At 36.1% G+C, this 21,982-nt stretch overlaps 1 protein-coding gene across 3 annotated transcripts in view; it reads left to right on the top strand.

The window, feature by feature from the left end:
• Nucleotides 1-19,843, top strand: part of TBC1D15 (TBC1 domain family member 15) — a 37,246-nt gene extending 17,403 nt beyond the window's left edge. For 2 of the 3 annotated variants that reach the window (XM_056338966.1, XM_056338968.1), the window contains exons 6-17: nucleotides 1,311-1,413; nucleotides 2,385-2,582; nucleotides 4,097-4,225; nucleotides 6,050-6,153; nucleotides 6,444-6,538; nucleotides 7,955-8,071; nucleotides 10,828-10,928; nucleotides 11,646-11,745; nucleotides 12,128-12,225; nucleotides 16,982-17,098; nucleotides 17,685-17,771; nucleotides 18,461-19,843. In XM_056338966.1, coding sequence (XP_056194941.1) covers nucleotides 1,311-1,413; nucleotides 2,385-2,582; nucleotides 4,097-4,225; nucleotides 6,050-6,153; nucleotides 6,444-6,538; nucleotides 7,955-8,071; nucleotides 10,828-10,928; nucleotides 11,646-11,745; nucleotides 12,128-12,225; nucleotides 16,982-17,098; nucleotides 17,685-17,771; nucleotides 18,461-18,667 — 1,456 coding nt within the window. In that variant the 3' untranslated portion in view covers nucleotides 18,668-19,843. Of the gene's footprint in view, nucleotides 1-1,310; nucleotides 1,414-2,384; nucleotides 2,583-4,096; nucleotides 4,226-6,049; nucleotides 6,154-6,443; nucleotides 6,539-7,954; nucleotides 8,072-10,827; nucleotides 10,929-11,645; nucleotides 11,746-12,127; nucleotides 12,226-13,591; nucleotides 13,627-16,981; nucleotides 17,099-17,684; nucleotides 17,772-18,460 lie in introns of those variants that run through there. The other variant, XM_056338967.1, reaches the window with a different exon arrangement.
• The last annotated feature ends 2,139 nt before the right edge of the window (nucleotides 19,844-21,982 follow it).

Raw genomic sequence — 21,982 nt, 5'->3', positions numbered from 1 at the left:
TCTCAAAACGAGATCTCTTGTTGCATTTCATATCCGTCAGTGTTAACAGTGTCCTGTTGTGTTGGAATGGGAAAGAGATAACGCTTATTAAAGTTCTTATCTTTGACTTTAATAACATGGTAGATGATGCAGGTACTAACAAAAGTAAAAGTAATTTTGCTTTTGAAGACTAGAAATAGTGGACTTAAACTTTGGGATAGAGCAATAGAAAGGTATTTTATATATGGAAGTCTGCAATGGATTAGACACAGATGGCAAAGTGTTTGGCTTTCCTCTGCCTAGCTACAAACTCTGAGGCTTGGTTTCTGAGTTGTTCTCTCTTCTGTCACATACTGAGCTGTAAACTGGTAATTCAGGAGCTGGTTAATGATTTGATAGGGTATCTCTGCTGAGGGAGGGTAGAAGATGGCATATTGGGGTGGGGGGGGTGGGGATGCCAAAAGAACAGATTAAATACTGGGAGCAGCACAGTTCCACTGTCTTTGTTACTGTTTTCATCTGCCTATGCAAGCCTGTCAGAGAAGCAAATGTTATACTGAAGAACAAGTGTGTATAAATATAGTGAGTTAGGCCAAATCAGGTTTGTATTCATTTAGCTTTTGGAGTCTACACAGAAATACATTTGCAGGGCTGTACTGAGATGGTTCTGTTTTGCAGTACAATGGCTGTGGTGTTTTTTAAGCTCCCATCAGTATGAATCTTAGAATTACTATGACAGTAACTGTTGTAATACTGTTGGTTAGAAATTTGTTGATGTGCTTTCATACATTGAAAAGCAGTTTGTATTCCTTCAAGATTTTACAGGATGTCTTAAGCTAAGATTTACTAGTTCATAGAAAGAATTCCTTAACTGTGTATGGTAACAATGGGCTCTTTTCACTAACTCTTAAGTTAAAAGCATTTCAGCACATGTTGTGTTGAGACTGACCTTGTCTCACTAAATTTCTTTTCCTGTGTCACTTCTGTTGTCTATTGTCAATTATAGAAAACTAAAGAAAACTTTATTTATGTATGGTTGACAGAAGTTATCTTCCAGAGCAATTTCTCAAAAATTTCTCAAAAGCATCATGATTTTTCAAACAGTGCAAGTACAATTCAGAATCAGTATGATGGTGGCTAATCTTTTGAAAAATGAAAGTCCTGTTTCGTGGTGTGTTGTGAACTTGTGCCAAGAATGAAGAGTGATGCATCAAACCTGCTTTGTTTGCACAAAACCTGAAATGTGACTTCATAAAACAGTAAAGGTTCTAAAAATACTTTCAGGAAAAACTGGTGGTACTTACAGAAACCCTTTTTTAATGTTATTGCAGATCTCCACAGGATAAACGGATTCTTCTTGTGAACTCTCAGAACAAGTCTCTGTCTCAGTCTTTTGAAAATCTCTTTGATGAACCATCATATGGCTTATTGCAAGTATGCAGTCTTTGAATTTTTTATTCTGCAGACATGTATTAAAAAAACCCACCCTACCATGTCACACAAATACTCCCTGAATCATTGCCGTTGTAGAAGCATTTATTGTGTCCTAAAACAAATGCTTACTATAGTAAAGTACAATTGTAAACTGTCTTCTGTGTTTGAATAACTTAACTCCCCTGTGGTACTTTTTCAGACCCATTCAAGTTAATGTTGTCTGTGATTCTGTACATTTGGGTACAGATACCTTTAGAAAAAGGAAGAAGGAAAAGTTTTAGGAGTTACCAAAACATTAATTAGAATTTTCTAATTTTTCCTTGACTTAAGTATTCTTTGGTATTTTCTGACAGTTTTGAGGGGATGCTGGAAATACAGTGGCAAATAGCACAATATTGCCTAAAGGAGGTTTTTTTTCTTAATGCTAAAACTGCTTACCATTTGGTGGGGTTTGTGGACTCATGAAAGTCAGCAGCAAATTTTCAAATTGAAATTTTGACTTGAATGAGGCTGGCGTTTTGATGCACTGATCTGTTAAAGAAAATCTTCATGAGTGAATTAAGTTAGTTTCTGAACTTAGTTGTAAAATTAAGTTTTGTGTGGGCTTCCTAGCAGAGTACATGATGATTCAGAATGCGTTTTCTCTCTGAAGACAGGGAAGCTAGGCATAAGAAAGATGTTTCGTGTCATTAATCACTGGAAAGGTAACAGTGGATCTGATCCACTTTTATACTTAGGTCAGGCTTACTGAGCACACTACTATCCTGTCTTTCAAATCAGTTGGTAGTATTATCTTAATACTTAAGATATCTTGTTTTAATCATGTAATGAATGCACTGTGTGAAAATACTGATACTGCAACTTCAGTAACTGAGACCTACAATACTCTTGCTGTTGTTTTGCTTTGAGTACAGAAATTCCAAATAATCTGAGGCTTTTGTGTTTTACTTGTTTTCCTTGTTATAACACAGAAATTGAAGAAAGATCCATACACAGTAACAATGGGAAGATTTTCCAAAGTCACAAACTATATTTTTGACAGTTTCCGTTTAAGTGACCCTTCAAGTCAAAGGCGACCACCATCAGAAATGGCAGACTTTCTCAATGATGCTATTCCGGAGCTGAAGATAAATCAGCAGGAAGAACCAGGATTTGAAGTCATTACACGAGTGAGTGTGTAAATGAATGTGATACAGATGCATTTCTTCTTTTTATGCGCACTTTTAAAGGAGTGGTAGCACTTGAAGCTTGGTCAGTTAAGTGTTTATGCGATTGTGACAAATGCTGCCCTACCATTTATTCACAAGAATGAGATCATCATCAGCTGCTCCTAGGATATATAATTTTTGTGCCTGCAAATGAGTTTAGCTTCGAAAGAAAGCTTGACATTATTGAAATGGGGTTTATCATGGTCTTCAAATCACTACCCTGAAAAGTGACCCATTTAATGTTTAGTGTTTCCTCTGTGGTCAGATAGAGAGATGTTAAGTAAAATTGGGCTATGCAGATTAGTAACCAACTTTCTTGGCTCATCACTTTGACGTTGCAGTTTGTTTTAAGAGGGCTAAGAAGATTAAAACAAAGTATTTAATTGGATGATTAATGTCTAGGATGTACAAATGTAAAGATTTGTGTATAACTTGAACCAAAGCTAGAATGAACTTGTAATTGGATCATGAGTCATTTTGGGCTCCTGTTGGTGTCTTTTACAGATAGGTGGAAAATGTTTACTTTTAGGTGCTTGTGATTACTATCTAAGCAAGTTACATGTTAAACTGTTTTGAATGCTATTTTTTTAATTGAGTTTGAAGTAGTGTTAATAGCAGTAGCTGTGTGAACTGCGTAATTGTAAAAACTAGCTGCCTAGCACTTAATCAGTTAATTTATCAATGAGAAAAAGTGTAACAAATGCTACATACTGAAGATAACACTGACCTATATGTCTTAATCAGGCAAATGTCTTAAACTTCTAAAGAGTTCAAACACAAATTGACTTGGTGGTTACCATCATCAAAATGTTTTTAGAGAGCAAGGAATTACTGGCTGCTGAATTCTGCTGTGCTTAAACGTGCAGTTTGGAAACAGAGACTAACCACAAGCTCTGCAACTTTGGTGTGAAGGCACATAGAGCCTTGGGGTTTTTTTTTAAGGGGCAGTGTACTTAAACTGATCTTTCTGTCACACTGTGCAGTCTGTGTGGGTTAGCATCTCTAAACCCAAGTCGTTTTTCAGTTCTATCTTAAGATATGGTAGTGTGTATCAGGAATGTGCTTTTGAAGTGAAGCTCCCCATTGGCCTTGTTTGCTGTGTGGCACATACCTAATGTGTTCCTGTTGCACGGAGGCTTTTAGTCCATGGGAAGCTAGCTCAGAGGTGTTTGGGGGTAGAAGGTTATTTAAAATGCACATATATATACCCTCCTCCAAAATCTGAAATATTAACATATATACACCCAGGCCCTCAGCACGGGGTCTTGTTCTAAAGATTTGCTTGTGTTGCTCATCAGTACTTGCTAATGGGGACACAGCCTTAGATCCTTAAGAGTTGCTAACTGAGGTATGCAGATGTGAAAATGTAGTTGCACCGACTATAAGAAACTGGCAAGCTTAGTACTATTTGTGCAGTTTTTTAAAATGACTGAAGCACTTCGGTGGGGTCCATATAATGTATTTGTGTGTTTCAGATCGATCTAGGAAAACAGCCTGATGTCAGTAGAAGAGAGCCTGTATTGGCTGAAGAATGGGCTAAGAATATGGATTCTGAAGGAAGAATTTTAAATGTTGACTACATAAAGCAATCAATATTCAAAGGGGTAATTTGTTTTTCTGAAGTCAACAAGACGTATGGCCTGATTCTGTCCCCTTTTTCTTTCCTTCCCAAACCACGTGTATGCTGCTTTCATTATACTTTTAATGCTTTGTGTAGGACTTTGAGTATGAGCCAGTCAGTATTCTTGCAGAGACTTCATAAAGCATGATTTCACGCTAATCAAATAGCTCAGCGGTCTTGGAACCATATGAAATGTTCTACAAGGAGAGAGATCTTGTGGTGACCGGCAAAAGTGAATGAGTTGAAAACACAAAGGCTTAAGTGATAAGAGAAATCAAAGTGCCTTTTAGGAAAACACCACTGTGTCAGTGTTAGGATATCGGGTTTATTCTTTTCTTTTTGAGGGTGTTTTCTTGTCCTTCTCCAACAAAAGCTTCTCTTCTTTGTCTAGCAGTTTGCCTGGATTTGGCCCTCATCAGAGCAGTCTTAAATGCTTTTGCTGGTATTTTTTTTATTGAACTGAGGGTTTTTGCAATATGAATGTGAACTTAGTCTCTGTGATGGATATTTTGTGAACTTTGTCCCATAGCTATTCTACGTAATGTTACTTTAGTATATATCTTTTTTGGTGGGAATTCTGCTGCCTTTAATGCATTCTTTGTGCACCTGTTGATGCATGTTTGTAAGCATGCAGTCTTGCATTTTTGGAGTTTGAGCAGAAGTGGAGAATGATAACATTGGTATTACATTTCTTTTAAAGACATACATACTAAGTAATGTACTTTGAAGATGGTAGTGTGAAATCGAGGTCGTATTCAGTTTCTGTGACTGTTCTTTAAGATACCTGTGCCTGAGGTGCCCAATTAAGGACCCTTCTGCAGTCATGAGAGTTACTACATTTCCCTGTCATCTTTGTCCATTGCCGGATGAGTGAGTACTTGGTCTTATTTATGACTCAGGATTCCAGTGACTTCCAGTACATAAGTGCAGATCCTCAATAAAAAAAAAAAGTTAGGATGCCTCTTTTAAACTGTTTTCATGTTACTGAAAAAGTTCCAGTTGCTACTTGTTTTTGCAGTGGTTGATGCTGTTTGCTGCACCATCTTCCTTGCCTTAATCTAATGGTAAATGAAGAAATATAGTGAGTATTCAAGCTGGCCTTGGACTGGTAAACTGGGGAGTCTTGATAGCAAAAGTGCCTCATTCCCATGAGTATACTGCGGGAATTTTTCAACTCTTCATGAGAGTTGGGATCTAATTCAGCTAGTACATCTTTGCCATCTACAATGATGAACATTACTTGGAAAGATTTCTCATAAATAGTGTCCTTGAGTGGACACTAGGTTTTCTAGTTGCTTGGAAGATTCATCTGCGTGTTGCCCATGTCTTGTTATATGAAAATATTAGTTAAAAAAAATAAATAAATGGAAGTCTAGTCCTCAAGAACAGTTTGTGGTGAGACCAGAAGTTTGGCAGTTAAGCAGCATGATCTTTAAATATATAAATTCTAAAGGTACTTCTCTTTCGCTTCTTAAAGTCTGTGATGCCAGTAAGGTTTTCATTTCCAGCAGTGAAGTGAAAATATGGGAAGAAAAGTCTTCTATGAAGTTTCATTTTTATGGTCTAAGGATGAATCCAGTTGCTTCTACAGTTTTCTACTTAATCACATTCTCTTCCTCCTGTTTCCTCCGAGTGTGATGCCTAGTTAGCAGATAAGATTTGGCTACAATGTAAAAAGAAGCTTAATTACAAAAATTCTCTTTTAGGTTGTTACTTCAAGAAGTGTTGTATCAATCACTATAGGAATGTTTCCTCACAAAATAGACATCAGTATTTTTGTTAATGTTTCATATCCATTTTTCCCTAGGGTCTCTGCCATACTTTAAGAAAAGAGGCATGGAAATTTCTTTTGGGGTATTTTCCTTGGAATAGCACTAAAGAAGAGAGAGCAAGTCTGCAAAAAAGGAAAACGTGAGTACAGTGGGGATTTTGTAACAAAATAAATTAAAAAGCTGCTTTTTTCTTAACTCATGTAGTGGTGTAGAAAGCTTTTTGGAAACTATAAGGACAGCTGCTAAAGATTGTTGAATGCAAAGAGGTGTGTGAGACTAAAAAAATGAATGTTATACTAAAAAATACTACATAAACGAGGTGTTATCCCACTTACGCCAAAGAACCAATAGGATGAATGAATGCTTCAATAAAAAAGGAAGACATGTAATAATGGAGCATGTTCTGGTTTCAAAATTATCTTTTTTCAGGGATGAATATTTCAGGATGAAACTGCAGTGGAAATCTGTCAGTGAGGAGCAGGAAAAACGAAATTCAAGACTAAGAGATTACCGGAGTCTTATAGGTATATTATTCTTACCTTAGAAACATACCTAACTGTACAAAATGCACACACTTTTACAATTAAATATGAAGGTGAAAAAATGCAACCTTTTGAGTAACCTGTATGAAGAGGCATTGGCAACCAACATGTTGCTGTTGTCAGAAGTGTATAAACTTTATCGTATACTTAATACTAAAACTTCCTTAGTACTTCGGGGCTGTACACCGGGTTACAGAATGGCTGGATTTTTTTTAACTTCCTTAATAACAAAAGGCTCTTCATTGCATGTTATTTCATGATGTAATTTTACTGGAAATGTCATTAAAATAATGACATACAATAAGAATGTGAAAATGTGTCTTTTTATATTCTAAAATTTCTTACAGAGATTTGTATGTGTACATTCTGACTTGTGGGAGTTTATACCTACTTTTAAAAATTTCATCAAGTTCTGCTGACTACTAGAATTTCGTATCCTTGGTTCTCTTTGGTAGTGCAATTTGGGCACCAATGTGTGGGATTACTGAATAGTTAGTTCAGGAGACAGATTTTTGTGCTACTCTGAGACATGGACTAAGCTTATTTCAGCCAGTTACTCAGCAGGCAAGCTGAAAGGGTTGAGAAAGTCTAATCTTAGCAGATTAGTAAACTTCCTTTTTAGAGAGTGTCTATGTTTAACAGGAAAAAAAATAATTGGAGTTCTAAAAGTGCTGAGGTTTTGTTGCTGTTAAAGCAGTTCTGTTCCTTTTTAAGTGTTTGAAGTGTAAATGACAATATTAGGCTTAGGTTGTAGAATAGGTCCAAAACTACTAAATATTCCTTTTGATAAAACACTCTTAAAATTTTGCTTATTTAAATACATCAGTCTTGAATTTCACATTATTAGAGAGTATGCTGTGTGCTTGTTACGTTTGAGGCGTGAAAACTGCCTGATGAAACAGGCAGTTCAGGTCGCTATGAGTTACAAGTCCTTGTTAAATAGAATTTATAAACATGCTGTCATCAACTATCACAGTGTCTTTGAGCTGATCATCTGGTAACTTTCCTACTATGGCTTATGCTGCATTGCATAAGTATTCATAAATGGCATTGCGTAGCTAATTCACATAAAATTGTTCTTAATCCCTGTAAGTGTAAAACATTTTCACTGAATTATAATCAGGAAATTTTCCATAAAAAGTATTAACAAAAAAAAGCAAAATGCTTTAAAATATATTTATAAGCAAATCCTTTTATTGCAGACAAGAAGGATTTTCTTTCTTTTAAAATATTTTTTGTTGAAATGACATTCAGTTACGCAGTTGTCTTAAACACTTCAAAGCTTTGCAAAAGTGTTTGGGGAAAAAAGCAGTGGCTTAAAGATATTTTCAAACAAGTTCTACAAAGCCAGCATCAAATGAATTCAGAATGTTTTTTTTATCTGGACTGTTTTCTTAGAAAAAGATGTAAACAGGACAGATCGAACAAATAAATTCTACGAAGGTGAAGATAATCCAGGATTGATTTTACTTCATGATATTTTGATGACGTATTGCATGTACGACTTTGACTTAGGTAAGTTGTGTTCCTGTGAATGTAAAAAGCCTTTTTAGTTTCTGATACGCAGCTTCGCTTATGATAAGGCCTGTTAATACAATTGAACTTGTATTGATTACAGTGCTTTTTGTAAATACCAGTATGTATATTTTAATACTGCAGATAGCTTTGGTCAGTTTCTTATCCTGTTTATTCTTCTGTCTGATTCTTATCACAGGCATCTGAATCCATCAGCTGAAGTGGGATTGGGAATTAGGTGGCAGTTTGTCTTCACTGTAGCTCAGTTTTCTTTGTTTCCGATTTTTTGTATTGTGGGGTATTTTTAGGAATTGAAGCAGTTTTGCTTTTCAGAGTTTTAAAGGGATTTGTGTCTTTGGAGCTTGAGTGTTATATCAATTTTTAAGACTGCTGTATCAATAAAAATGATAAACCAGCTGCCACTGCTGTAATTAAAGCTCAGTGTGCTGAACCAGCTGTTTGTAAACATGGGTGCTCTTAGGAATACTTTAAAAGCTGGTTCTTGAGGAGTACACTTAACAGTCTGTCAAAAATTATGCTTTAGTGTATGCATCTACTGCAGAAGCAAGAACATATAATGTCTTGCTTTAATCACAGTGTGCTGGATGTCTAAGTCTTGGATTCTGTTAACTCTTTTGGAAGGGAAGGAGGGAAAAGATACTTCTAGCTGCTTCCCTCCTCCACCCCAGCATGACATTTGCCTGTTGTGCACTAGGGGTATTTTCTTGGTATTCTGTCTCAGAATACCACGTTGTGTCAGAATTTGAATGAAAAGCAGGAACAACTCTTTAACCACTAGTAAACTGGCTGCAGAGCCATAGTACTTGTCAGCTGTTGTGCTTTCTGTCAAGTCTGTAGTGAGACTTCATCTTTGGCTTGAAAAAGAAGGGGAAAACTAAAACTCATTGAGGCTGTTTAAATGTAGCTGTGTTTCACGTCTTTCCATGTTTCAACCTTCATTAATGCAGAGTAACATATAAGTGAACTTAAAGCACATTCACCACCCGCTACTAAAAACATTGTTTAGATGGCTTAAATGTATGCAGTGGATAAGTCTTCTGTCTTACAAACAAGCAAGAATAGATGGAAATGTAGTGCAGTTGACTCTCTTTCCAAGGCTTCTAAGCTACCCAAGCAATCGGTACGATGCTGCTCTTAATCCTTTGACAGCAGCTGTAGAGGTCTGAATAATACCACAAACTGCCAGACAGGGGAGGGAACAGAACAGCTGATAATACAACATTTTTCTGAATGAATTCCTTAAGTCTGCACTAATGAAACTGGTTTTATTCTTTAAGAGACCTGTGAACTGTCTTGAACAGAATTTTCTCTGCACCTGTTTTTAATTGGCTATAGTATTAAATGTGTGGGGAATAAAACATTTTTTCTTTTGACCTTTTAATTATTTACCTGTTTTCTATTCCCTGTTCTGTTCTTCTCACACCTGCTCTGCATTTTCACAGTCATTGACTCTAATCCTCTTTTCAGTTATTCAGTTATAATTATGTTAATAAATGTTATCAGCCAACTGAGAAATGTCAGGTTGAACCAACTACTCATGATAGACATGCACGTAGTGTTCTCCCTTACTTAGTGAGGTCAGCAGCAACAGGGCAGTAGATAAGCTGACTTGAGCATCAGTGGTAGGGTAGTTGGAAGAGTCAGGAAGAAGGGGAAAAATGAGTTCTAAAACTCATGGTCCTCTGTTCTTCTTAATTGGGCTGTGAATTACGAGGAAGCTGGTATAAGCATTAAAAAGCTACAGAATTTTGAAAATGCTTTGTGTACAACTACAGTTTTCTAGGTATTTGTAAAAATTATATGCTGTAAAAATGGCCAGTTTGTTCTCCAGTTATATGTAAGCTTTTCTTATAAGGCCTGTAAGTGCTTTTTAGGGCATAGGAACTTGATTTACTGTTTCTGGGTACAGAAACCTAAAGGCACTTCCTTGATTCAGGTCTGGGTATGTGTTGTTTCATGCTTCTCACAAGCAATACTTTGCTTAATCCCTTTCCTCAGTTTTGATAGGTCGTAGTCTTTTTTGTTGTTGGCTGCTTGGTTACATAGATGGTCTTAGGTTTTGGTGTTTAAAAATGCCATCCAAGCATAACAGTTCCTTCTTCCCTAATTACAGAAATCCTTAAAGCACATTCAGTGCCAGAAAAAATGAATGTTAATTGTGAAATTGTCTTCATAAAAACTATTGCACCATATTTTTGACCTGGGGATGAAACTCAACATCTCTTCTTCAAATCTATTTGAGAAGAAAATCTTTAGTTGGGGGGGATTGGGAAGGCGTTAAAAGATTTTTAAACGTCTGGAAGAAAGCAAGGTGTTAGATGGAGATGAGAATAACAACTACAAGTCTGTGTTTGTGATGGTGCAAGGTATATATTTAATCTTTCTAAAAATGTCAGTATGTACTCCTGAGCTCTAAATGGGAACTCTTTTTACTAAAAATTCTTGTCTTGGCTCAGTTTGTAAATATGTTAACAACTACAGAAACAATGCATTTGTGTTATATCTCTTTAGATTGGCAGAAACCATTGCTAAATCTTGTTTGATCTGCTGGATGTTGGTTATTATTAATATAAAAATGTCTTTGCTGGTGATTGAGTTGGGAAATTACAGTATCTGTACAAACTTGGAATGCTAACATTTATTTAACTCTGTCATTTACACACTTGAAAAATTGCTGTTTAACTGCTGAGTTTGACTGAATTCTTTCTGGCTTTTTTCTTTTTTTCTCCATCAAGGTTATGTCCAGGGGATGAGCGACTTGCTGTCACCTGTCTTGTATGTTATGGAGAATGAAGTAGATGCCTTTTGGTGCTTTGTATCATACATGGATCAAATGGTAAAATAAGGCTTTTTTAGCCCACATAAACAATGTAAGCTGTGGATAGCATTTGGGGTTAACTTATTTTATAAATTTCATTGGGTTTTTAAAATTCTCTTAAAGCAGTCATCTTATGTTTGAAGTCAATGTTTCTTCCGGTTGACACGGGTTATTGTGGGTTTGTGATACTGTTACTGTGCCATGAAGACAAATTTGACTCCTTGGAATTCCAAACTCAGAGCCGTCACAGACAAATTTGTATTAAATGGGAGTCCTCTAGCAGGGTGCTGTTCATGACGGGTTCACTGTCATACCTACCTTTTGGCATTTGTTAAAAGCAATTTAGACTTCCCACAAAATAAGCTTTTATGAATGGTGCATGTGGCAAAACAATGTGACTGGTATAAGAATAAAAAAAAAAGTTGTCTTTTTGGTTTTTAAATGCAGTGGTGCTGCTTGGAGGTACAGACCATAGGCTGATTATAAAATGTTATTTATTATGTACAAAAGTGTTATTGAAGAAACACAGTTCATTGCTTTAATTAAGTTTCAGTAAAAGGCAGACATTTCATTAGGTAGAAGTACAGTTAAATATCCGTATGTGAAATAGCTAGAGGGTGAGAATCACTCTTGCAATAACAAAACTTTTTTTTAAAAAAATGAAAAATGGCTGTAAATATCAAAATGATCATTGAGTTAATAAAACTGACAGTGCTGATATTTTATTCTATCCAGCATCAGAATTTTGAAGAACAGATGCAGGGTATGAAGACGCAACTAATTCAACTGAGTACTTTGCTTCGTTTACTAGACAGTGGATTTTGCAGTTATTTAGGTAGGTGTGTTATTTATGCACAATAACTAAAACAACTTACTGCATTCTGTATGCATTGATGTCCTTACCAGTCTTTAAACATAATTCTGATAGTTATATTACATGAGTACAGGACTTGTAAATTAATAACGCCTGAAAGATTTCAATAATTGCTCCATGCCCATTGAAGAACAGGGTCATCTTGTTACTGATTTTAAAAATATGCCATCCTCTGGCACGTATCTTTTGATGCTGAAAAGGGGCTATCGTCCTAAAAATCAGTGGTATGATTGCCTACCTGTAAAGTGTGTTGGTTGTCCTTCTCCATGCTGCCCTTGCCCTCACCCCTTCCCTTTTCTTAGCCAAATTTGGTGTTTATGCAATGTAACACTCTTATTTCTAGAATCTCAAGACTCAGGCTACCTTTATTTTTGCTTCCGATGGCTTCTTATCAGATTTAAAAGGGAATTTAGCTTTCAAGATATTCTTCGACTCTGGGAGGTAAGAAGGTATTTTGTCACAGAAACTTCAGCAGTCTATAGAGTTTAGAACAAAAAGCGCTGTGAAGTGATTAATAGTCTAAAAGATTTACTTTTTAGAACTGATTCATTGCAATATGCTGGGGATCTATTAAAATAAGTCATGTCTTTTTAGCCAAAACAACAACTTGGGAAGTTAATGAAAAAATACTTTTAAGAGCTGGGGGGAATAAACTGACTTTCTGGAAACAGTTTGGACGGGATCCTTCAGATAAGGCTCTTAAGTGAAATTAGTAAGTGGAGAGTATTAGTTAACTTTTAATGGAAAACAGCTTATGCTAGAAGAAATAGCATTTCTGTGTGTCTGATTAATTCATTGATATTGGTAGTACTTTTAAGATTAGGTGGAATGAAGCACTGGTTGGGTAGGTTTTGTTAGCCCAAACCATCAAGAGAATGATGTCAGAAGATGCAGTTGATCTTGATAATAAGGCCTCATGATGCCAAATAACTTCTGTAAAACATAAAACGTCGAAGTTCTGATAATTCCAGGTTAATGAGATCTTCATTTAGGCAATCTTGGGATCAGGTAGAGTAATTCAGACAAACTAGCACTTTGTTGAACACTTTAATTCTTTGTTTCAAGAAAATCAAGGAGTGTGTCAACAGGACAGGTTTATTGTGTAAGATGCGTTTAACAAGAACACAGTATCCACTAAAAACTCCCAAACATCAGAATTAATGTTCAGATGAATGGAAGGCGTATATTCTAGGATATAACATCACGTAGAGTTGCATTGGGGAACGGAAGGGTAATGAAAAGAACAGGACTGAGATGCATAAAGTTTGTACTATAATGAAAAATAATGTTGTTTGTACTATAATGAAAAATAATGTTGATGCTTTTATTCACTTTTTCCACTAATGAAAAAGGAGGCACATACAGAGGAGGACCAGTATTTAAAGCTGTCTAAAGTAAATCTTTTTTAGCTTTTTATTATCTGTTGGTGGAATTTACTATCATAGAGTACTGAAGTGGTATTTTAACTGAAGAAGACTAAAAATTTTATGAATAACATTCATAAATAAGGGCACCAAAGTGTACAAAACAGAAGGAATTCTCTTATTCTGAGGTATAAATGATAATGATTTTTTTTTGGGAAAAAAAAAAAAAATCACCCATCTCATTTCCCCCCCCTCAGTGTTATGTTGTCTTCTCAGTATTTTTTTTTAAGATTAATTTTTCTTTTTAAATTGATGACAGTAGTATTTTTGTTTATAGTTTATAGTCTCAGGCTAGCATCACCTTGGCTTTAATGTAGGTATACATTTGCATACAGAAAAGAAACACACCATATTTCTAACTTTTTTTTTTCTTTCTGTTTTAGGAAGGTGATGGAAACTATTGATGTATGATAGTCTTGTAGGCTTCTTCTGGCACATTATAATACATGTTTACTACAAGTATTCAATTTCTTTGCTAGGAGATATGGAACGGGAAGGGGTTTTAAAGATGAAAATCTTGTTTTCCATTTTAAAACAAACTGATTAAGGCATTATATTGATGTTTTTATGTGAAAGCTAGTATCACCTTTGTCACAGTTGAAGTCCAGCTTACAACAGTTTGGGTTTTTTTCCTGTTCATAGCTATGCAGCTTCATTGGTATTAACGGTGTGTGTATATGTGGGATTTACAAGGGCAAGCTTTAGACACAGGAGACCATTTTCCCCTTTGTAATCAGCAGAGAAAAATGAACTGCTTTTACGGTATTTCAGTCTGAGCAAAATTGATGTGCTGTTTTGTAATAGCACATGAATGGAGGGAACTTACTTGAAAGTGATGTCACCCTGTGACATACTTGCTTGCAAAGGGTAGAATGGGAAGAAGGGGAGGGACCATCTGAGATTCCAGTCCCCAGCTCTAGGACTTCTAGGGCATTTTCTGTCTAATACATGAATTTCAGGGTGTTCTTTTGGACCTCCGTTTCTGTCCTCTGAGTTACCTAACTCTAAGGTAGTATCGGATACTTTTCCCCTGTTCCCACCGGCTTCACGACTTCCAGTGTTTTATCTCAAAAAAAGGAATGAAGATTCTTCACTAGACCAGTTATTAGACTTTTGCCTTGAAGATGGGAGATACTACTCCCCACCAGCTGGAGTGGAAGCTAAACCTAAGCTCTCCTAATTACCGAGCAAAGCAATAACAATCAGGTTGTGGTAGAAAATGTGGGTGGTTATATCATCATTACATGGTGCAGCAGGGTGTGCTAGGCAGCGCACGTGCTAGAGAGGTGTCATTCTACCTTGTGTGGGTAAGTTGAGACACATGGTATTTGCAGTGCTATATGCAACACCTTTTTACAGAAATATGAATCCAGGTTAAACTGCCCTGTGGGTAGGATTATTTATGGTATGTTTCAGCAGTCTCTCTCAAACTCAGACGGGATACTGAGCCACTGCTTAGATGTCCCAGAATTGAGAGCAGCTCAGTTCCTCTTTCACAGTGGAGGGATGGACAATATTACCTAGTAATTCCAGCCTGGTCTTATTCTTCTCTTGCACAGTGGGCTGCTTCATTCTCAAGATAGTGCAGGAAGACTGGGTAGAAAAAGAAGAATCCCAGAAGAAAAATTCTCTTAACAAAATTACGTAGCTAGCTCAGAATTAACTTCCAGTGTTATGCTAGTACAGCTCACATAGTATAAAACTGGAGTGATCTAGTGATAAATTACTTTACATATATGTTAGTACTGGTTACGAATATTCATGGATGCTGAGGTAGCACCAGAACAAAGGAGTCCTTACTTGCATAGTTTTATCAGAAAGATACAGGAGGAAAAGAGTTAATACACTTGAGTGGTATACTTTTATATTCCTAATTTAAATGCTGGTTTTCTTTGATCTGTTCAGCTCTTTGTGATGCTGTTGTTACGCATTTACGTACATAAGCTTAACTGCATACTCTGCTCCAGACTTTGAGAGCTGTATTGAAAACAGTAGCAAAAAGTATGGAATTTCTTGCAGCTGGTGACAGCTGCTAATTTTCCTCAGAGAGGAGAGAATGTCTGTAAGCATCCTTGCTAGTATTACTGTGTTTTTTCCCCTCTTGAGGCCAGATCTAGCTTCCACTGCAGTTAAGCCTGAAGCCAGTACTACTTTAAGTAGGTATTCCAGTAGGATAGCATTAAGTTGGAGACATGAAAGTTAAATATTCTGTTAATGTCCATAAAAAGGTAACTGTTAAACAGGACTATATTTTGGGTCAATTTCCCCTATAGCCTGCACTGTCATGTTCCTATCATCAATATCATGGTTAGGTTAACGCAGCTTATTGTCTGACATACTTCATCATGATTGCTGTAGATGATTCATGGTATGAATGCCATGAGAATTTGAGTGTACCAGAAATGTGTGGGTAGTAGTCTGCTCTCTTCATATGCAGACTTGGTGTTGAATCAAATCCATGTATAGCTGTCAGTATTTCCTTCTTAAGAAGTAGGAGTGGAAAAAAAACCCACCCAAAACCACAACCAAACCAAAAAGAACCAGTAGTGTGTAGAAAGGCCGTATTTGGTAGACTGTAGGCATTTTGTATGATAGTTACTGTTTTATCAGTCTGTTTGTATTCCAGCCTTTTTCCAGGAGTGAGAGAATACTTTATCAGATATCCAATATTCTGTTAAAGATGTGAAATTTAATTCTGGACTGAGTGAATTGAATCTTAATTGAAACATTCACGATTAATTGTGCTTTATTTTAAGTGAACTTGGTTTGGATATCTCTCAGATTTATGCAATTCTGTTTACATGTACTAGTGATAAAAGTTCAAGTAAGCTCTTGCGGAGCTTTAAGGCTGTGTTCTATCAATAATGAAGAAAAGAAATTTTTGCTAATGAATTAAGACTGAATCTTCATGAGTCTGCTTTCTTACCTGCCTCTTTTTGAGAGTAAATCCATTGACTTAAATCCCTTTATATGTCTGTCAGAGCAATTTATGCAGGTTTTTCTTCATTTTTTTTGTTGTCAGAAGTGTTCTCCAGCTTTCTGCCCACCGTGCTTATTCTCTTTGACTGTTTTTTTTTCTTTTTTTTAAATGTGACTCTTAAAAACATGCTGAAATAGGGTATTAATACTGAAGTTGCACATTTCAGTCCCAGTGAACTCGCAGAATGATTATCAGTGGCCTCTGTGGGACCAGAAGCCAATGTGTCTGCAGTCAGAAAGTAACACCGCCCTACCCCCAACACCTGCGTGTACATGTATTTGGGCTTTTGTAGTGGGGAAATTGGGAAAAATTTTAGCACCTTATTTATAACTGATAGAACCTTTTTGGGAGGTTGCTGAGCACAACGCACTTATACCAATTCATACTTAATGCAGACACACTAAGCCACACAAATAATTAGTTAGTTTTAATTACTTTTGTGTAGTTAGTAGTTTTGAATGGGAGAATTTCACAAGAGCCAAGGCAGAACGCACACACTCACAGAACTGCAAGCTCAGGCAGCTTAATAACTGTATATAGTGGGCAACCTGGTAGACACAGAAGTCTTAAAGAATAGGATAAGCATTTGGTGACTCAAGACTTGCAGTTGTCACTAATTGGCCAAAAGACAAACTTCACATAGTTGCATAAATACTTAGTTGCCTTCAAAAATAGCTTATTGTTAGTTAAGCTGCCTGGCTTGAGGGCATTTCCAACTCATTTTCTAAGAACTGCTTTTCTTTTTTTGAGGAAGAGCATGAGCACTTAAAAAGTGGTTTTCTTATTTTAACAGGTCATGTGGACAGGATTGCCTTGCCAGAATTTTCATCTTCTCCTTTGTTGTGCTATCTTAGAATCTGAAAAACAGCAAATAATGGACAAGCACTATGGCTTTAATGAAATATTAAAGGTATTGAATTCTTATGCGTTATTGAAATACTAATTAACTTTTTGAAGTTAATGCGATGTGTTTGTATTTCATGTTGGGCAGCAGGAAAAGTTCATACTATCTTCTGAAGGCTTAAATGTGAGCCAGATATTTATCTTCCATGCTTTCAAAATGATTTGGTTTACGTCTATGTTTAGTGCTAAGATTATTAACAGACAGAAAACGATTCTGCCCCTTAGAGTACTGCTTAGTATGTTTAATCTTAATTTTTGCTTTTTTCTTCTATAATCTTACTTATCATCTCTTTGAAAACGTGATCTGGGGGATACCTAGGAGGGCTGGATAGTTTGTCACATTTAGAAGTGCCGTGGATTCCTGTTAAGAATATTGGATACTGGTGAAAGCCAGCACTGCCTACTACAGGTTTCAGTACCCATTTGTCAAAGCAAATAGAGTATGTTTAGCATTTCATAGCTTAAGGAACAAGCTTGTAAGGTGATCCTTACTAGCAGTGCAGTACAGTATTAGTGTGTTTAAGTGTATTGTATTTCAAATAAAGCATATTTACCATTTATAATACTTACTGGTTTTGTGAATGTATTTTTAGCATATCAATGAACTGTCTATGAAAATTGATGTGGAAAATATACTCTGCAAAGCAGAAGCAATTTCTATACAGATGATGAATTGCAAGGTAAAGATATTTTGAATATATCTACTGTGAGCATTTATAGACAGTAAAAGTATGTAGTTGGCTGTTAGTGCACATGTATGATTTGGCAAATAACTAAATGCCTGGGTATGATAAAGGATGTGCTGTATAGGGCACGTGTCTTCTAAAAGTCTGCGAGCAAGAGTTATTGATTTTTCTAGAGCAGCGTTGTTGGGGAAGACTGGATTGTGCTTTTTGGTCATGATTTCTTAACTTACTAGATAACTTAGTACAAGTAACTCGATGTTTAGTGTGCTCAAGAAAAATGAGGTGAAAGGTGCATTGCACTGAAAGCATGCCAGACTTACTAGGTAGAACCTAATGATTCACTGACTAGAACTAATTTTGGTAATTATAATTAATTGTGTAATTATAATAGTTTAGACTGTTATTTTTGTAACTAAGATTATACTGTTAATTGGGAATTGATTCCTGAGCCTGTCCCCTTTGCTGTCTTCTTGAAAAGCAGATACAGAAAATGGTAACTTTAATGGAACTAATGCTGAGAGATGCTGTCAGTACAGCTAAATTCAGATTAATTATTACTTACTGGGGGTGGGGGGCAGACTGGGCGGGACCTTCTTGTTAACTTTTTTCATTTAATTATGGTGATTTTTTAATAGTGGGTTGGTTTTCTCCCCCCCCCCCCCCCCCCCCCCCCCCTTTTTTAGGAATTGCCGCAAGCAGTTAGTGAGATCCTGGGGTTAGAAACCAGTTCTGTAACACCAGATTCAGATACTGGAGAGGACGAAAGTGGAGCTGTGTTGAGTTGTCTGACGTCGTCATATCAGAGTGTCTCAACACCTGTAACTGCTGCCAATGGAACAAGAGACAGCACTCAACAGATGTCTGAGACGCAGAGCCTGACACCTGCGTAATTACATATTGTTAAATTGAAGAAAGACTTTTACTGAGCATGTTTTTTTTCAAGCACTTGAGAGATGGATATTTAAACTTGGTGTTGATTAAGCTTTAAGGTTGGAAAGAAAACCTGTACTGTAATGCTCTTGCATTAAAGCTTTACAACATGACTCAACTTAACTATTTTTGTAGTTTCTTCTACCAAAATAGCCTTTTGTTTTCAATAACATTCCTTAATATTTTTGTAGCCAAGTGCATTTTCTTTTTGCTGGTGAACTGCAAATGGATGGTGATAAAGAATGAATTCAAAAATTCTGCATTTGCTGAGCTTTCACATATATTGATCTAAGACAGTGTGAGCTCTTTGATTTGAGCAGATTCACAATAGGCCAGATGAAACTGCTGTAGAAAAATTTTCAAGCTGAAGGGATGCCGATGTGTTAAAGAAGGATCGTTTTGTAAATGAATGGGTTTTCCCTATCTCAATTGTTTACAAAAATACTTCTAAGTATTTGTTGCTGGTTGAATGTAGATTTGAAATGGACATTTATACTTAAACAGTTTGATGTCCAAATACTGAATTTTGTGTAATTGGGAGTGGATGAACAGTATATTTTTACATTAACATATCCTCACTTTATATATGCATATATATATTTACACACATACATGCACTATATACACAAATGTTTGTGAATACTAAAAAGGATAGTCATATTTTCAATATCCGAATAAACTTGACTGTTCATTCGTATGAATCAGTTTGACCAAATTAATGCACAGCTCCAACTTGGGCTCTTTTTCAGAATTTTTCTAACTGAAGGTAACTTTCATGTGAATACATTCAGTCCTACACTTGAGGTAATTTTGCAATTGATTTCTTGCAAACTTTACTAATGTTTATCTTTGCTAATATATTAACTGATCAATTAACTACTTACACTGTTTTTATGGCAACATTATTTGGAGAATTAATAAGCAGGTTATAAAAAAAAAAAACCCCAACCAACCACAAACCAAATTAGTAATCACAATTAGCATTAATGGATTTTTTTGTATATGCAGAAGGCAGTGTGAGTTTGTTCCATGCCATGCTGATGTCCTTTGACGTTATGTGAAATTTAACATAACTGATTCAGTGTATTCATTATTTGGTAACTATTGTACATATATAAAATAAAAATCAAAGCTTATTTAGTGTTTTTAATTAAAACATATTTAGAGAAAATATGTAGTTGTCTGGTTGTTGATATAAGAATATGAGCTAGAGGGGATAACTAACAATGGTTAGTCCCTTGATACGTATTTTGTGAATAATGAAGAGCAGTGGGATTATCTGTTACAGAGTGGAACATGCCTTTTGACTCCAGACAGTTGATGCATGGGATATAGTGGAGCTTTCTTCTGGAGCAGTTTACTTTTACAATAATACAAATGTTATTTGTGCCATCTAAAGCAAATACAAGTAATACAAAAAGGCTTTAATAGATAAATCAAGTTGTTTCAATAATTTGAGACCTGATTAAACTTCTCTCACCAGTTGTGAACAAACACTGGAGAGCTGAATCAGTATAGATTTTGTATTTAATACCATGCATGTGCTATCTTTCATCAGTTAATAAGGAGAGTCTTAAGCAGTGAAAGTCAAGGATTGATAGCTCAGTGTATCTGTAGCCTTTCATTTCCTGTCCAGGAAATTACTGGGAAGCGTCGTGTGTCACAGTTCCCTGTTGAGCATTGTGCTTCTTGGCAGTTCATTTAATATGGCATAGAATACATAAAGGCACTAGAACTTAGATAATCACAATTTTGGTTCAGATACACTAAGCAAGTTAGAGGGTTTTGGTGCACCTAGTTCACTTTGAAATCTACTTGCAAAATGTTTCTATCAAAAATTATGTTAAAATGAACTATAGAAGGGTGGAGAGAAATGTCTAAAACAGACATCAGTGGGCAAATCTGTCAATTAACTATGCATCGTTCTTTAGTTATTCAGGGTATGCAGCCATAAAAAATGATATGCAACATACTGAGATCTTGGAGAAAATCATAATTGACTGAACATTAATATTCAGATGTTTAGGAGAAGGATATATAAGTGGAATTTTGTCATTGCTTAGAATTACAGCTATGGTTGCTAAGAAATACTATCAGCCCTTAAAGTTTGCCTTCCCTTTTTGGTTATAATTGTTGATCTTTTTCTTTTGTATTAAGCACGCTCGGATGTCAAGGATGAGAAGGTTGCTCCTGAATTAACAGTGAGCAGCTGTTGTGGAAAGCTTGGAGTAGGTGGGCTTGCTCTGGTTCCCAGCGGCGAGATCAAGTGCCCCTTCCAGTGTTCATTACCTGTAACTTCCCGCTGCCGGCAGCCTTGCAAAGAGCTGCCACCAAGAGGGACCTCATCCTCCACCAAACTATCCCTCATTGTTAGGGGTGGATTTAGTTTAAGCTGAGACTACAAACACAGTAAGAGGCCTTAATGAGGATCGTGCTGCCTGAGAGGCTGTGGGTTGGAAGTTCTGGATGTGTAAATTTCTTTTGTATGTGGACGATTGTTTAGATTTAACAAATAAACTAACACTGAATACATTTTTGGTTACACTTGTCAGGCTATAAAAGAGGCAATACTTGTTTAATTCCTGCAAACCTGTTTGGCTTTTTAATGCTTGACTTAATTGTCTTTTGGGGGTGAGTATTTAAAACTTGGTACTTTTCAGTTGTGGCAGTATTCCAGTGTGTTTTGTTCTAAGGTAAAAATTAGATTTATGTAGGTACCTCCTTGAGAGATTTTTCTTATTTTGCCTGTTCTGGCGATTTTATTTGTTTTGCAAGTACATTCTTGTGGTCGTCTTCTGTTTGAGGGCCAGATGATAGCTTACAAAAAGGAGAATTGGCTGAAGCTTCTTGGAAGTTTGGACCAATGTGAATGGTTTTGATACTGTGAGGTTAAAAAAAACCTACAGAGGTATGATACTAAGTTGCCCATAGTAATCGGTGCTTCAGGTGTCTTGAATACATTTAGTAAATGTGAGCCTGTCCTGTATGTCCCTAATGAGTGGTTTGCACCCAGTGAACAGTGTAGCCAGTGGCCTTCAAACCCCTGTCGGGTGTGGAGTTTTTGTTTTTGTTGTAGTGGTTGATCTTCCTAAAGAATATGAAGGATATATATATATATATAAAAAACAGGTCCTTATTGCTTTAGGAACCAAAAGTGGAAATACTATGATGTTGAGTAGTAACATCTTTTGATCTGTAGTTTAATTGAAATTACGGCATTAACATTCAACAAGCCCAGTTTTGTTGCTAACAATTTTTTTTCTTAAGACCTTTTC

The sequence above is a fragment of the Falco biarmicus genome, chromosome 5, assembly GCF_023638135.1.
Source record: "Falco biarmicus isolate bFalBia1 chromosome 5, bFalBia1.pri, whole genome shotgun sequence".
In the NCBI taxonomy this organism is placed as follows: Eukaryota; Metazoa; Chordata; class Aves; order Falconiformes; family Falconidae; genus Falco; species Falco biarmicus.
The sequence above is the reverse complement of the archived record's forward strand: the minus strand, read 5'-3'. Positions and strand labels throughout refer to the sequence as shown.